The sequence below is a fragment of the Oryctolagus cuniculus genome, chromosome 11, assembly GCF_964237555.1.
Source record: "Oryctolagus cuniculus chromosome 11, mOryCun1.1, whole genome shotgun sequence".
NCBI lineage: Eukaryota > Metazoa > Chordata > Mammalia > Lagomorpha > Leporidae > Oryctolagus > Oryctolagus cuniculus.
In genome coordinates this window covers 104472020-104489167 of record NC_091442.1, presented here as the reverse complement: position 1 = coordinate 104489167, position 17148 = coordinate 104472020, and the positions used below count along the sequence as shown (strand labels likewise).

The 17148-nt window shown below is 42.8% G+C and overlaps 1 protein-coding gene across 2 annotated transcripts; it reads right to left on the bottom strand.

Annotated features, from left to right (window-relative positions):
- Positions 1-488: 488 nt before the first annotated feature.
- On the bottom strand, positions 489-15922 carry SPIC (Spi-C transcription factor). Of its 2 annotated transcripts, none has more exons than XM_008256966.4 (6): positions 15872-15922; positions 14679-14704; positions 11684-11780; positions 9531-9643; positions 7296-7404; positions 489-1735 (listed from the first exon to the last, which is right to left on the bottom strand). In XM_008256966.4, the coding sequence occupies exons 2-6, from the start codon at positions 14679-14681 to the stop codon at positions 1308-1310; spliced, it is 750 nt and encodes a 249-aa protein (XP_008255188.2). In that variant the 5' UTR covers positions 14682-14704; positions 15872-15922; the 3' UTR covers positions 489-1307. The 2 variants fall into 2 exon arrangements, with proteins under 2 accessions (XP_008255188.2, XP_069907585.1); XM_070051484.1 differs by having other exon boundaries at positions 490-1735; positions 11684-11777; positions 15872-15906.
- Positions 15923-17148: the final 1226 nt, after the last annotated feature.

Below are 17148 nucleotides of genomic sequence, written 5' to 3'. Positions count from 1 at the left end.
GTTTTTGTTTTTGTGGTTTTTTTTTTTTTTTTTTTTTTTTTTTTTTTGCCAGAGTGTCTTGGCTTTCCATGCCTGAAATACTCTCATGGGCTTTTCAGCCAGATCCGAATGCCCTAAGGGCTGATTCTGAGGCCAGAGTGCTGTTTAGGACATCTGACATTCTATGAGTTGCTTGTGGCGCCGGCACCCCGGGTTCTAGTCCCGGTCGGGGCGCCGGATTCTGTCCCGGTTGCTCCTCTTCCAGGACAGCTCTCTGCTGTGGCCTGGGAGTGCAGTGGAGGATGGCCCAAGTGCTTGGGCCCTGCACCCCATGGGAGACCAGCAGGAAGCACCTGGCTCCTGCCTTAGGATCAGCGTGCTGTGCCGGCCGCGGCAGCCATTGGAGAGTGAACCAACGGCAAAAAGGAAGACCTTTCTCTCTGTCTCTCTCACTGTCCACTCTGCCTGTCAAAAAAAAAAAAAAAAAAAAAAAAAAAAAAGAAAGAAAGAAAGAAAAAGAAAAAGAAAGAAAACCCATTACCAACACAGTTGCATAAAAAAAAAATTTAAACGACTAAGAATAATTGTGTGTTAATTAAAGAGTTCAACCAATGGTATTAAGTAGAACAAAAAAATACCAAAAGGAATAAAGTAGTGAGTTGTTCCTCAACAGTCAGGACAAGGGCCAATTAAGTCATTGTTTCTCATAGTGTCCATTTCACTTTAACAGGTTTCCTTTTAGGTGCTCAGTTAGCTGTCACCAATCAGGGAGAACATATGATTTTTGTCCCTTTGGGACTGGCCTATTTCACCCAGCATGATGTTTTCCAGATTCTTCCATTTTGCTGCAATGACCGGCCTTCTTTTTTTACTGCTGTAGTATTCCATAGAGTACACACCCCATAATTTCTTTATCCAGTCTTCTGTTGATAGGCATTTAGGTTGACTCCATGCCCTAGCTATTGTGAATTGAGCTGCAACAAACATTCAGGTGCAACCTGAATATAGCCCTGCCATACAGCCCAGCCATCCCACTCCTTGGAATTTACCCAAAGGAAATTAAATTGGCAAATGCAGGAGCTGTCTAGACTACTTTTAATGCCTAACTCAATGTAAATGCTGTGTAAATTGTTACATTGTGTTGTTTAGGGAATAATGACAAGAAGTTTAGAAGAGATGCAATTTTTTTTCAAACGTTTGTTATTCCTGACTGGCTGAATCTGCGGAAACTGTGGATATGGAGAGCCGACTATATTTGCTTAGCAAGAAACATCCTGAAGCTTGTAGAAATTTCAAAACCAGGATACCAAGAAATGGGAGGGTGTTACTTAGCAATCTGGGTGACTTAACTCATAGTAACTGGCATATGTATAGTTGTGATTTGCATTCCAAGCATTTAAACTGAGATATTCCTGATCAGGTTGAAGGTACTGTGAGTAGAAAATCTCTTTCCCCAAGATATAAGATGGAGAGAGTCTTTGGAGAATTGCCTCGCTGAATTGGTAAGTTAGTTTTCTCCGGATTTTGGTGATTTCCCCAGTTCTTCCATAATTCCTCAGTGCTCTGGCCATTTTCTGGTAAGTCATGGTCTTCCGGTTACCTTTTCTTTTTCCCCAGAGTTCAGCCAGTTTTTCTTTGTTTTTTGATACAAATTGAAAGATGCCTTTATTTTTATCGACCCATTGAATACAGGATGCCATCTCAGGATTACACAGGGAATCGTAAAGGTATTCAAACAGTCGGAGCTTCTTCCTGCCTAGAGTGGAGGGAAACAATGTGAAATCTACTGTGGCTGAACACAGAGGATCTGTTCAGGAAGGCTGTTGAGTAATCACAGGATTCAAAGCTACACTGGGACTGGTTTTCCTCCTACTCAGACCCTTAGGAATGCACTTAGGGCAGTTTTCATGGGATTTGAAGGTCAAGGATCTATTTGGCTTAGTTTCACTGGCCCTTTCTTTGTTATGGAAGTTGTCAAAAATTTTGCACTCTCCCTCACTGGAGATGGGGACCCTGGAGCATTTTTAATGGGGCGTTCCATTGTGAGCTCTTTCCTCATGGACAAATCCTGACCATAAGTTTTACGCCAGGTGTTAAGGTTTCTACAGGACAACAAAATTGGGCAAAATGGACTGCAAAGTGGTTTCAATAAAAAGTGTCGAAAGTCATTTCCAGAAAAAAGGCCATTGAAGAAGCTTTATTCGAATGAGTTAAAGAAATGAGGTAAGAGATGTGTGTGCACTTTGTAAAATGCAAAGCAGTATGCAAACAGAAAGTAATACTTGGGGAACTAGTAAAAATGACTTGAAAAAAATGCTAACCCTGGGTCATGACTTGAAAAATAAAAAGTACAAAAAAACTGGAGCAGAAATGACAAAAATGTTTTCACGCCATTATTTCTGAGCAGTGAGAAAGGGCATTGAAAATTTATTTTTCTTGCTGTGAAATAAGATGGTAGTACGAGAGTTGCTAATCTTTTTAGGAATGGAGCCATTTGGATTTCAAAATAACTACACAGGAAGCTTCAATTATATTTTTTGCTTGTTCAGTTGAAAGGATTTCTTTGGCCCAACAGAGCTACTTAGGAGAATGAAGGTCATAGTCCATTTTGTGGCTTCTGAATTAGCCTGGAATAATGTGCCCATCAGTTCTGTCAGTAGCTGAGACATCCATAGCCAAATTCCATTTCTCCTTGAGGAAATAGAATAGTGGGTTCCCAAATTGCTTCTAACAGTCTCTGGGGGTAAATAATCTTGCATCAGTCATCATTCACCCAGAAACCTCAAGTGTTTTTTTATGAAGATTATTTCTTGCATTATATTATCTTGAGTTTATGAATTGAGAAATGAAAGGGACTTACCAAAAAACACATTACGAATTAAAGTCACAACATTAAACAAAACCCTTCAGCCTCTCATCTAACAGCTAAGCAAATTTTAATAGTTTGTCTCCGAAAATGTGTTTTCAATTCAAAACAGTGCTTCAATTTTTATTTTTTAAAAGTAAAAGTAAAATATGCTCATGGTAAAAAATTCAAACAGAAGCACAAAGCAAAAGTAAATCATGGATATTTCTAAAAAGTTCTCTTATTTTTTTGCATATACAAATGCTTAATTTTTTTTTTTTTTTTTTTTACAGGCAGAGTGGACAGTGAGAGAGACAGAGACAGAGAGAAAGGTCTTCCTTTGCCATTGGTTCACCCTCCAATGGCTGCCGCGGCCGGCGCACTGCGCTGATCCGATGGCAGGAGCCAGGTGCTTCTCCTGGTCTCCCATGGGGTGCAGGGCCCAAGCACTTGGGCCATCCTCCACTGCACTCCCGGGCCACAGCAGAGAGCTGGCCTGGAAGAGGGGCAACCGGGACAGAATCCGGCGCCCTGACCGGGACTAGAACTTGGGGTGCTGGCGCCGCTAGGTGGAGGATTAGCCTAGTGAGCCGCAGCACCAGCCAAATGCTTAATTTTTTAAAACTACAAATGGGATCATACTCTTTAACACTTTTCAGTGAATAACATATCTTAAATAAATTATAGGCCATTACAGAGATAAGCCATAGCTAGAATAAATACCAAACTGGTGACAATGATTACTTATTCTTTATATATTTGTCAGCTGTTTGAAGTTTAAAAAGTCAGTGAGATGAGCCGGCGCCATGGCTCAATAGGCTAATCCTCCACCTAGCGGCGCCAGCACCCCAAGTTCTAGTCCCGGTCAGGGCGACGGATTCTGTCCCGGTTGCCCCTCTTCCAGGCCAGCTCTCTGCTGTGGCCTGAGAGTGCAGTGGAGGATGGCACAAGTGCTTGGGCCCTGCACCCCATGGGAGACCAGGAGAAGCACCTGGCTCCTGGCTTCAGATCAGTGCGGTGCGCCGGCCGCAGCGGCCATTGGAGGGTGAACCAACGGCAAAAAGGAAGACCTTTCTCTCTGTCTCTGTCTCTCACTGTCCACTCTGCCTATCAAAAAAAATAAAAAGTTAGAAAAAAAAAAGTCAGTGAGTTTTTTAAAAAAAGATTTATTTTATTTACTTGAAAGGCAGAGTTACAGGGAGGCAGAGAGAGGGAGAGAGAGAGGTTTTCCATCCACTGTTCACCTTCCCAAACTGCTGGAATGGCCAAAGCTGAGCCGATCTGAAGCCAAGAGCCAGGAGCTTCTTCTGGGTCTCCCACATGGGTGCAGAGGCCCAAGGACTTGGGCCATCTTCCACTGCTTTCCCAGGTAAGTCAACAGGGAGCTGGATCAGAAGAGGAGCAGCCGGGACTCGAACTGGCATCCATATGGGATGCCGGCACTGCAGGCCAAGGCTTTAACTCACTGAGCCACAGTGCCAGCCCCGAACCTGTTGTTTTTGAATTTTAGAATTTAAAATGATCAAGGAGCAGCCATTGACCTGTATCCCATAGTGGAGTGCCAGATGAATCCACTTCCGAGCCAACTCTTGCTAATGTGCCTGGGAAGCAGGAGGTGATGACCCATGTAATTGGGTTCCTGCCACATATGTCAGAGACCCTGGTTCTCAGCTTCAGGCTGGCCTGACTCTGGCTTTTGCAAACATCTGGGGAGTGAACCAGCTGATAGAAGATATATTTCTCTGTCACTCGCCTTTTAAATAAGTAAATAAATAAATAAGTCTTTTTTTAAAGGATTAAAACAAAAAATAAATAAGCTTCAAAATTCTGTCTATATCAACACATGAGGAATGCCTTCATACCTTTTAATCATTGCATATATTCCAATTTATGGCTATACTACAAGGAGACTGTGAAAAGCTCATGGCAAGTGTATGTTATGAAAAAACTATGCAGGGAACTCAAACAATTTTGCACCAAAATAAACTCATATTTTAATTCCACTTTTTCTCAAAGTTTTTGAAGTATCATTTTTTCCCCAAGAATAGATGTCAAAAATATTTTGTCATTTTATTATCTTTCAAATGTATCCCGCTTCTATATGGAAGACTAAGATCTCAAAATAGAAGATGTTGGATGATGGTCCCTAAAGGCTCCACCACATGGAACATCATTGCAAAGACTCAGACATTGGGGCTGGCATTGTGGGGTAGCGAGTAAAGCTTCCACACGCTACGCCAACATCTCACATGGGCACTGGTTTGAGTCCCAGCTGTTCCACTTCCAAACAAGCTGCCTGCTAATGACCTGGGAAAAGGAGCAGCAGGTGGCCCAGGTACTTGGGTCCCTGCCTCTCACATGAGATACCTGAATGAAACTCCTGGATCCCGGCTTTAACTTGGCCCTGCCCTGGCCATCGTGGCCATCTGGAGAGTGAACCAGTTGATGGAAGATCTCTAGCCTTCTCTCTCTCTAACTCTTTCAAATAAATAACTAAAACCTAAAAAAAGAGAGAGAGAGAAAGCCATAGACATCATAGCCTGGAGTCTGTTTGTTCATTTGATTTTATACATTCATTGCTGAGAAGGAATATTTAGAATTTTATGATTCTAGGATACATTTAAATAGAGTATTTAAAAGCATATTCATTGCAAATAATTTTTAATAATGATGATTATGTATCATTTTCAAAACTGTACTGTTGGGGCTGGCACTGTGGCATAGTGGGTAAAGTTGCCACCTGCAGTGCCAGAATCCCATATGGATGCTGGTTTGAGTCCCAGCTACTCCACTTCCCATCTAGCTCTATGCTATGGCCTGGGAAAGCAGTAGAAGATGGCCCAAGTGCTTGGGCCCCTGCACCTGTGTGGGAGACCTGGAAGGAGCTCCTGGCTCCTGGCTTCGGATTGTTGCAGCTCATGCTGTTGCAGCCAACTAGGGAGTGATCCAGTGGATGGAAGATATCTCTCTTTCTCTGTCTCTGCCTATCTGTAATTCTGTCTTTCAAATAAATAAATAAATCTTTTTTTTTTTTTTTTTGACAGGCAGAGTGGACAGTGAGAGAGAGAGAGAGAGACAGAGAGACAGAGAGAAAGGTCTTCCTTTACCATTGGTTCACCCTCCAATGGCTGCTGCAGCCGGTGCGCTGCGGCCGGCGCACCGCGCTGATCTGAAGCCAGGAGCTTAAAAAAACTGTACTGTTAAATTGGGATACTTCGGGGTTGGCATTGTGGTGCAGCAGGTAAGGCCTCTACCTTCAATGCCAGCATCTCATATGGGCTGCTCCACTTCCAATCCAGCTTCCTGCTAATGCACCTGGGAAAACCATGGAAAATTTCTTAGGTCTTTGGGTCCCTGCATCCATCTGGGAGATCTGGATGGAGTTCCAGGCTCCTGTCTTTGGCCTGACCCAGCCTCCGCTTTTGTGACCTTTTGGGGAGTCAACCAGCAAATGGCAGATTCTCTCTCTCTTTCTCTCTCTAATTCTGCCTTTCAAATAAATAAATCTTCTTAAAAATTAGGATACATCTTATATCTCTCAGTCCTTTATAGACTCAAAATAGTAGATAAGTTCCCAGTTTTTTACTATCACATACAACATGGCAATGAACATCCTAATACATATAAACACACACACACGCACACACACACGCACACACACACACACACACACACACATCTATGGTATTTTGAGAAATTACCCACAGTGCTAGGCTATGAACACAATGCACTACACAAGTTTCTCATTTAATTTTTGCAGCAATCTTACAATGTTGATCTGATTACTAAGTTTTTTAATAAGGAAATGGTGGCACAGGGGGTTAAGTGTGGTACAGGCTCACACAATTAATCCACACATTAATCAACCATGAGTTGTATGGTTCCAAAAGAGTCAATAGATTTGAATGTGTAAATTTTCATAGGAAATGCCAAATTGCCTTACCAGTCTTCACGCCCACCAAGCCTCCCTCCAATAGTGCATGAGAGGCCCACAAGTTAGCCATCAGAGGTTACCTTCCTGCTTTAACAACTCTGCCACTAAGGAAAACCATTATCTCAAACATATTAAATCATGATTTTAAATTTATGAAATATCAAATTACAACAATGTGACTTTTTTTGCAGAAAACTCTTATTAAAAAGGGATTTCTATTCCAAGGGCTTCAGCATTGAAAAATGATTGCTAATATAACTTATAGAAAAGGTTGTCCTTCTATAATAAAAATATATAAGCATTTTTCTTGCATACGGAATTTTTTGAGCTAAGTAATACTTTGTGGCTTCACAACTTCTCTGTGAATCAATAAACAGTTTTAACCAAGATGAATTAGAGTGGCTCAATCAATCATAGTCAAATGATTCTCAATGTTGATAAAGTAATTTGCAAGAAGTTCCAAAAGCAGATATCAAATCCCCTCAAAGTTGCTATGAGGAAGATCTTGTACCTATAAGGAGTGATAGATCCACATACCTTTTCCTCCTTTTTGTGGGAAAACAGCAGGTTGCACCAATTGGTTTTCAGTTGCATTCTGCAGAGACTGGTGGACATTCCCTTCAAGATAGAGGTCTGAAACACTGTTCTATAGAAAGGAGGCAGCAGTGTGTTAAGAGGGGTTTTTCCAGCTGGCAACTACAATCAAAAGCTATGGGTGTCAGTGATCACCTGAGGGAGTAGGAAGTGGGATGGTTTGGGGGTGGGAGGACGGGAATGGGGGTGGGGGAATCACTATAATCCAAAAGTTGTACTTATAAAATTTATATTTATTAAATAAAAGCTTTCTATAAAAAAATAAAAGCTACAGACAAAAAGAAGGCTAAGCATCCCTCAAGTTCTAAAGGTACTAACTCCCATGCAAGAGAGCTGCCCAGCAGGGCAAGGGTCCCCAAACACAAGAAGCTGGGTGGGGTGTGCCAAAGGGTCAGGGCTGAAGTGGAAGTAGGGATGCCATACTTAGCAAGTAAAAATAGTGGGCACCCTGCAGTTTACCTGAAAACTTTAAGTGGAGGTAGAAGAGGTTAAGCTGGAACTCCCTCTTCAAAGTGGAAATGTCCTCAGAGAACAACTTATAGGGATTGAAAAATGACATTTGATGTAGCATGGGAATGGCCATTTGATTAAGATACCAGGTGAGACTCCATTTCAGCATGCCTGGGTTTCATGCCTGGCTCTGACTCTTTGTTTTTAAAGATTTTATCTATCTATCTATCTATCTATCTATCTACTTACTTACTTACTTATTTACTTACTTATTTGAGAGGTAGCGTTACAGACAGAGAGAGGTAGAGACAGAAAGAAAGGTTTTGCATCTGCTGGTTCACTTCCCACATGGCTGCTATGGCCAGAGCTCAGCTGATCTGAAGCCAGGAGCCAGGAGATTCCTCCAGGTCCCCCACACGAGTGCAGCGGCCCAAGCATTTGGGCCATCTTCTACTGCTTTCTCAGGCCATAAGCAGAGAGCTGGATTGGAAGAGGAGCATCCAGGACACAAACCACCGCCTATATGGGATGCCAGTGCCACAGGCAGAGGCTTAGCCTAGTAAACCACAGCACTGGCCCCCCAGCTCTGACTCTTGACTCTAGCTCCTGCTAATGTGCACCTTGGGAGGTAAGCAGTAATGGTTCAAGTGCTTGGTCCCCGCCCCCCCCCCCCCCCCCCCCCCCCCGGAGAACTGGATTGAGTTCCAGTCTCCTGGCTTTTAGCCCCTAGCCCAGCCTGGGGATGTTGCAAACATTTGAGTCTCTCTCTCAAGTAAAAAATAATTTTTTAAAAAGATTTTTTATTTATTTATTTGACAGGTAGAGTTACAGACAGTGAGAGAGAGAGAGAGAAAGAGAGAGAGACAGAGAGAAAGGTCTTCCTTTCATTGGTTCACCCCCCAAATGGCTGCTACGGCCAGTGCACTGCGGCCAGTGTGTGCTGATCCGAAGCCAGGAACCAGGTGCTTCCTCCTGGTCTCCCATGTGGGAGCAGGGTCCAAGCACTTGGGCCATCCTCCACTGCTTTCCCAGGCCACAGCAGAGAGCTGGACTGGAAGAGGAGCAACTAGGATTAGAACCCGGTGCCCATATGGGTTGCCGGTGCCCCAGGCGGAGGATTAACCAAGTGAGCCATGGTGCCGGGCCCATAAAAAATAAATTTAAAAAAATAAAAATAACGAATTTAGGCAATACCACATTAAGACTGTGAAATAAAATGAAAAAAAAAAGGGAAGAAAATGAATGCATAAAGAAAATCATGTAAAAGAACACACAAATGGGGAGACAATGAGGACATTTCCCTTTGCAGGGGCTGCTAAAACACAGATGAATTAAATAGCTTGTGCTGTAGGCAGTGAGTGCAGGGAAGTTTGGCCCTTTGCCCTGAGGCTTTTAGAGAAAACACAACTCTTTTTCCTGCAGATTTCCAGATGGATTAAGCAGGAACAGTGATGTGAGAATCCTAAAATGCCCCCTCTCTACAGAAGTCACTCAAACCACTGGAGGCCAAGTAAAGAACAATGATGAAGGCAGTTACCTCCGTGACAGCACTGCTGAAGGTCACGGGCAATGACTCTCAGGGTCAGACTGCAGTGATTCCCCCTGTAAGCATTTTCATGGTCAATTGTCTTTACACTGGGTTTTAGCCAGCATACGGCACATGGAAAGTTGGCATGAACAGGAAATTCTTATCTTACTTGGGGATGGTCTCCTGGTGATTATACTCACTTTTATCGTTCTCCAACTATGAACAGATTCCTCTGTAGGCACCACTTCGCAGCAGTTGGAGTTTCCTCTGACATAAGGATAATGATTGATGAAAGCCAGGTAATTTTTGTAATCTAATTGAAAAACAGAAAGAAACTGAAAACTTCAAAGTTTATATTTGTGTATATAAATATGAGGGGTTTCCCAAACGTTCATGAAAAATATGTTATGAAAAAACTATGCATTGATTTTTCCTTTTTAATTAATTAATTAATTATTTAAGGAATACAAATTTCATAAATACAACTTTAGGAATATAGTTATTCTTCCCACCATACCTGCCCTCCTACCCACACTCCAACCCCTCCTTCTCCTCCCTCTCCCCTTCCCAGTCCCACTCTCCATTAAGATTCATTTTCAATGAACTTTGTACAGAAGACCAACTCTATGCTAAGTAAAGATTTCAACAATTTTATGCATAGATTTCAAAATCCTTTTGCATCAAAATAATTATATTTTAATCCCATTTTCCATGAATGTTTGGAAGTATATGCTTATATATGTGGCTACTCCCTCCTATATTTTCTTGTCATTTTGTATTTTTATGGTGTTGCTCCCATTATGATGGCATTACAGATACTTAAGTATCCATTTCCCCTTACTAGAGTACATATTCCTTGCAGGAGGAGGCCCCATGATTTCTTTGATACTAGAACTTTCTGCAATACCCTACCTAAACTCAATAGGCAACAAGTGTGCATGTCATTACATCTGTAACATCTGTAGGATAATAGAGGAGGAAGGGTAAAAATACTTATTCTTCCAAGTAGCATAACCATATATTTTAGGTGAGTAGAATATTTATAAAATAAATTAGAAAAATTGAAAGCCTTTTTTTTTTTTTTTTTTTTTTTGACAGGCAGAGTGGACAGTGAGAGAGACAGATAGAGAGAACGGTCTTCCTTTGCTGTTGGTTCACCCTCCAATGGCCGCCGCAGCCGGCGTGCTGCTGCCGGCGCACTGCGCTGATCCGATAGCAGGAGCCAGGTACTTATCCTGGTCTCCCATGGGGTACAGGGCCCAAGCACTTGGGCCATCCTCCACTGCACTCCCGGGCCACAGCAGAGAGCTGGCCTGGAAGAGGGGCAACCGGGACAGAATCCGGCGCCCCGACCGGGACTAGAACCCGGTGTGCCGGCACCGCAAGGCGGAGGATTAGCCTAGTGACCCACAGCTTTCAAGCCAGCGCCGCGGCTCACTAGGCTAATCCTCCGCCTGCAGCGCTGGCACCCCAGGTTCTAGTCTCGGTTGGGGCACCAGATTCTGTCCCGGTTGCTCCTCTTCCAGTCCAGCTCTCTGCTGTGGCCCAGGAGTGCAGTGGAGGATGGCCCAAGTGCTTGGGCCCTGCACCTGCAAGGGAAACCATTGGAAGCACCTGGCTCCTGGCTTCAGATCGGCACATGCTGGCTGCAGCGCACTGGCGGTAGCGGCCATTTTGGGGGGTGAACCAACGGAAGGAAGACCTTTCTCTCTGTCTCTCTCTCTCTCACTGTCTAACTCTGCCCGTCAAAAAAAAAAAAAAAAAAGATAATTACTTCTCTATAGTCTCATGTAGAATGTCATCCTCAGGGCCTGCATTATAGCATAGCAGGTAAAGCCACTGCATGCATGCAGTGCCAGCACCCCATATGGGCACCAGTTCGAGTCCCGGCTGCTCCGTGTCCGATTCAGCTCTCTGCTATAGCCTTAGAAAGCAGTAGAAGATGGCCCAAGTCCTTGGGACCCTGTACCCACATGGGAGACCCAGAAGAAGCTCCTGGCTACTGGCTTTGGATTGGCACAGCTCCAACTATAGCAGCCAATTGGGGAGTGAACCAGCAGATGAAGACTCTCTCTCTTTCTCTCTCTCTCTGCCTCAGCCTCTCTGTAACTCTGCCTTTCCAATAAATAAATAAATAAATCTTTTAAAAAAAGAATATCATTCTCTATATTTTCTGCATTTTTTTATATGAGAGATCTTAACTTTTTTTAGGATGCATTTTGCTTTCATTAGAGTTAACTCTGAGTGTTTAGGTAAAATGATCTTCTCTATTCTGGTCATGTTGACATGTGTCTGCCACCAACAAGGCCCAGGATGTATCCGCAGGAGACAGTGAATGATGGCTCATCTTTACCTGGGGAGGACTGGAAATCTCCCAGTGAATGCTGCCTGAGTATCTCAAAAGCGTCTTCAAATGCTTGGCCCAGCCTGTCTTGTTCCACACAAGTCTGCTGAAACAATGGCAGAATTCTGCAGTTATGAAATTACCAATTAAACCTATTTGCCTGATACAAAATGGCATTTAATCAAGAGGAATGCTTCTCAGCCTTGGGATTATTGACATTTTTGTTGGCTAAGTCTTTGTTGTGGGGGCCATCCTCTACTGTATAGGAGGTTCAGCAGCATCCCTGGCGTTGATCCACTAGGTGCCAGCAGCACTTCCATTTCTGTGATAACCAAAAATGTCTCAAGGGCAGATGTGCTTAAGATGCCACTTGTGGGAGCAGTCATTGTGGTGCATCTGGTTAAGCCTCCACTTGGAATGCCAGCATCCCATATCAGAATGGCAACTGCTGTGCAGGCTACTCTGCTTCCTATCTAGATTCCTGCTGGTGCACTTGTGAGGCAGATGAGGGCCCAAGTACTGGGTCCCTGACATGGATGTGTAAAACATGGATGGAGTTCCATGCTTCAAGTTTCAGGCTGGCCCAGCCCTGGCTGTTGCAGCAATTAGGGAAATGAACTAGCAGATGAAAGATCTCTCTCTCTCTCTCTCTCTCTGCCTCTCGCATTCTCTCTGTCCCTCTTCTTTTCAAATGAAAAATTTGTTAAACATTCAGTTATTTTTATTTGTAAGACAGAGTTACAGAGTTAGAGAGAAAGAGATCCTCCATCTGCCAGTTCATGCCCCAAATGGCCACAATGGCTGGGGCTGGGCCAGGCAGAAGCCAGGAATCTGAAGTCTCATCTGAGCCCCATGTGGGTGCAGGGGCCCAAGGATCCAGGTCACCCTCCACTACTGTCCCAGGTGCGTCAGCAAGGAGTCAGATTGGAATCGGACCCGAACCAGTGCCCACATGGATGCTGGCACAGCAGGCAGTGGCCCAACCTGCCATGCTACAATGCCAGGACCCTAAATAAATATTTTTAAAAAGAAAAAATGAAGGACTGTCATGTGGCATGGCAAGTGAAGCTGCTGCTTGAGATGCCTGTTGGGGCACTGGTGCAAGTCTGATCCAGCTCCCTGCTGATGCAACTGGGAAGGCAATGGAAGATGGCCCAAGTGCTTGGGATCCTGCCACCATGTGGGGGACCAGGATGGAGTTCCTGGCTCCTGGCGTCAGCGTGACTCAGCCCCAGCCTTTGCACCATTTCGGGAGTGAACTAATGGGAGTTAAGATCTCCCTTTCTCTCCCCATCTCTGTCATTCTGCCTTTTATTTCTTTTCAAATTTATTTTTCATTGTAATCAAGAGGACAGATTTCACACATTCCATGTATACAATTTTAAGCTCATAATGATACTTTCCATCCTTCCTTTTTCTTTCCCTCCTTCCTCCTCCTTTTCTTTTATTTTCCTTTTAATTTTTGCGACAACATATTTCCAATTTACTTTGTTGTGACAGGCCTAATCCTTCACTAAATAAAGAATACAACAAGTAGAAAGTAGAAAGACCACTGTTCCTCAGGAGAAGAGACAAGGGCTATAAACAACAATCAAATCTCAAATCGTCATTTTTACCCATATACATTACATTTTTTGTACTCTAAATTAGCTACCACAAGTCAAACAAACCATATGATTTTCTTTTTCAATATGGCTTATTTCACCAAGCATAATGGTCTCTAGCTACAACTGTTTCAGCAACACAGAGAGCAAGAGAGACAGAGAGAGTTCTTCCATTTGTTGATTCATTTTCCAAATGGCCACAATAGTGGGGACTGGGCCATGCCTAAGCCAGGAACCTGGAACCCCATCTAGGTCTCCCAAACTGATGACACTTGAATTATCTTTTGCTGCTTTCTCATGCACATTAGCAGGGAGCTGGGTCAGCATGTGGTAGCCAGGGGCCAGCACTGTGGTGCTGGCGTCCCTTATGGGCTCTGGTTGAGTCCCGGCTGTTCCATTTCTGATCCACCTCATGGTTAATGTGCCTGGGAAAGCAGTAGAAAATGGCCCAAGCGCTTGGACCCCTGCACCCATGTGGGAGACCCAGTGGAGCTCCTGGCTCCTGGCTTCATCTTGGCCCAGGCCTATTTTAGCCATCTGGAGAGTGAACCAGTGGACGGAAGCTACCTCTCTTTCTGTCTCTGTCTCTGTCTCTCCCTCCCTCCCTCCTTCTCTCTCTTTCTCTCTCTCTCTGACTCTGCCTTTCAAGTAAATAGGATAAATCTTTAAAAGAAGAAGAAGGAGGAGGAGGAGGAGGAGGAGGAGGAGGAGGAGGAGACAATATGGGATGCCAATGTGGCAACTGGCAACTTAATCTGCTGTGCTACAATGCTGGCCCCTCCTCTGCCTTTCAAATAAATAAATAAATATTTACAAAGGACTCGATATGGGATGCCAATGTGGCAATTGACATCTTAATTTGCTGTACTACAATGCTGGCCCCTCCTCTGCCTTTCAAATAAACAAATAAATAATAAATATTTACAAAGGAAAAAAGGTGCCACTGGGATGCCTGTCCCATATCAGAGTGTCTGGCTTCGAGTCCCTGCTTTACTGTGATTGAGCTTCCTGCTAATGTACAGACTTGGAGGCAGCAGGCAATGGTTCATCCATGTTGGGAGACCTGGCTTCAGTTCTGGACTCGAGGCTTTGACTGGACCATTGTGAACATCTCGGGAGTCAACCAGTGGAAGGAGAACCTCCTCCTTGTCTCTGTCACTCTTTTAAGTAGAGATCTCTCTCTCTCTATCTCAGTGTCTCCCCTCCCCCATAACTCTAACTTTTAAATGAATAAGTAAATCTTTAAAAAATAATAAAATGAAATGCTCTTAATTTCATAAGTATGTCTTTAAGGTAAAATTCAATGGCTTTGCAAACCATTTAATAACCTTATTAATTTGATTCAAATGCTTTTATACTTAAAAGGGAGGAAGAATAAAGATTGTAAAATATGAACTTACCATGCTTCATTAATAAACTGGCAATCCTGAAAAAATTTAAGGTTAAAAAACAAAATTAAATACAGTCTAATTCACTTCTGAATTAAAAAATCTTGCTCAAAATTTTTTTAAAATATCTGAAGTAAATAAAGAGTACCATCTGAATTCTTTGAAAAGTATAAAGTTTTCTTTCTACCGAATTTCTTACAGATTTTGTTTTCTGTCACTAAAAAACGTTGAAGATGCTAAAAATGCTATATAAAGTTAGTTACCTACATTTCTAAACTCATAAGAAAATATAGAGATAACTCAGGAGTATATTCAAGTGCTTCAAAATTCTTTTTTAAGTATTTGAGTATTTTAAAAAATCTCAAAATCAATATGTTTTTTACCTTAGATGCAGCAGGATTTTTTTTAAAAATTTAACCTTTTTGCCTTCTGTGAATCTAGTACAAGCCTTGCTTTCTTTCTCATGAAAAATTACTTTAACTTACAAATAAAACAGCCTATAAAGCCTATAAGCCTTCTTAGAGCTCTAGGTTAAGAACTCTGGTCTATAATTTTCATTATTTACTTTCTTATCCCTTTCAGTGACTTAGATTTTATTTTAAATAAACAACTATCATACAGATTCGTATGAAATGCTTTTTAACTCTACAGAACAACGCAACAAAGACACATGATAAGAAGCTATCATGAATCCAATACTGCTTAATCATATAAGTTCTTAACATTTATCCAGCAAGTACAATGTGTTTACTCCTCAGCATTTAACACCGATTAGTACAATGAAAGGATATAATCTAATGCCAACATTGGACATATCCATAATGCGTCAATAACACATCAACCAGCAAAGTTCCATTTGGCTCCATTTGAAGCCACTATATTATGTCAAAAAAATATGAGAAGAAAAACCACAAAAGATTTTTGGGCTGTGGTCTTTAGTGAATACTATTAGTAGTACAAATTTTTAAAAAATCACATCTATGACTTTCAATTAATTCTCCCTCAACGTTTAACTGCTAAATTATTGCATGTTACGTCTGTAGAACTATACAGTCTTCAAAGTAGCAAACCCAAAGAGAAGAAAAAAAAACTTGATAAACATCGATTATTTCAATGGCTCAATATTTCTTGCAACCAAAGAGAAACACTGACTAGGAAGCAAACTGTTATAAAAGTTTTTTGAAAAGCATAAGCTGACCACTTACCCGGAACACACTTCAACCCTGTACAAAGATGTTTCATTAGCATCAGACACTGGCAGAGTTGCATTAAGTAGCTCCTTTTAAGGAAGTACTACAAAAGGGGATTTTTCTTAAAAGATACACTGCCTTTATAATTTCTGCTTCTTGCTAAGGCTAGTAGACACGAGGACTATTATTTTGAAAAAGCTCATAGTAGTTGCATCCTATGGGCCAAATATGTTAGAACCAAACCTGTGAACCTCCCAATGCAACATAGGCGGCTGGGCCTATGCCCTGCTTAGCCTCACCAGAGTCCTCTGACCTACACAACTCATGTCCACACTTCTTCTTTTTTCTTTTTTAAGTTATTTATTTGTTTGAAAGTCAGAGTCACAGAGAGAAAAGGAGAGACAGAGAGACACACACAGAGAGATCTCTCATCCACTGGTTCACTCCCTACATGGTCACAAAGGCCAGAGCTGAGTCAGGCTGAAGCCAGGAGCCAGGAGCTTCATCCTGGTCTCCCATAGGATGGCAGAGACCCAAGCACTTGGGCCATCCTTTGCTGCTTTTCCCAGGCCATGAGCAGGGAGCTGTTTCGGAAGTAGAGCAGTTGGCACTCAAACCTGTGCCCACCTGGGATCCAGCGTCACAGGCAGAGGCTTTAATGGCTATGCCACAACCCATTCTGAACTCTATACTGTCATTCTTGCCTGAACTATGAAATGACTTGCGCTCTGGTCTCCTAAGATTAGTTTCTTTCCTCCTAAACCACTGCCACTCTCTGATCGCCTTACTTAGAGACTTGACAAGATAACGGCCTTGCCCTTATCCTTGTCCTGACATTTGAGGCTCTTAGTGACCAGTCTTAGTCTTATTTCCACTGCTCATTGAAGAGGAGGAAATGGAAGCTATACTGTTGTCTTCCCTGTACTGCTCTACCTGACAGTCTCCAGATGAGCTAGGAGAGGCTCACAGAAGGCCACGTGGTTGGACATGCTTGAAGCTGCTGCGATAGCACAGCAAGTCCAGTTCTCTTACTTTACTTGCAGGTTTCTTCGCGGTGAATTTTGGTGGCTCTGACGAAAATGATAGGGTGCCCTCTCCACCTACAATACGACCTTCACAGTCCACCCCCACCCACCTACTCACCTATTTCGTGTTATCCATCAGAGACCAATCTAGCATCCACTTGTGCAAGGTGGTGACAACTTGCCCTTCTTCTGAAACACGTGTTCCATTGCTCTTAAATAACTTGTATCCTGCCATTTCAGTGGCTGTCACACTTAACCAGGGGAAAA

Coding starts and splice junctions, on each gene's coding strand:
- SPIC (XM_008256966.4), bottom strand. Junction 7,405..9,530: donor ATAGTTGGAGAACGATAAAA/GTGAGTATAATC, acceptor TCCTTTCTATAG/AACAGTGTTTCAGACCTCTA. Junction 1,736..7,295: donor CCCACAAAAAGGAGGAAAAG/GTATGTGGATCT, acceptor CCTCCACTCTAG/GCAGGAAGAAGCTCCGACTG.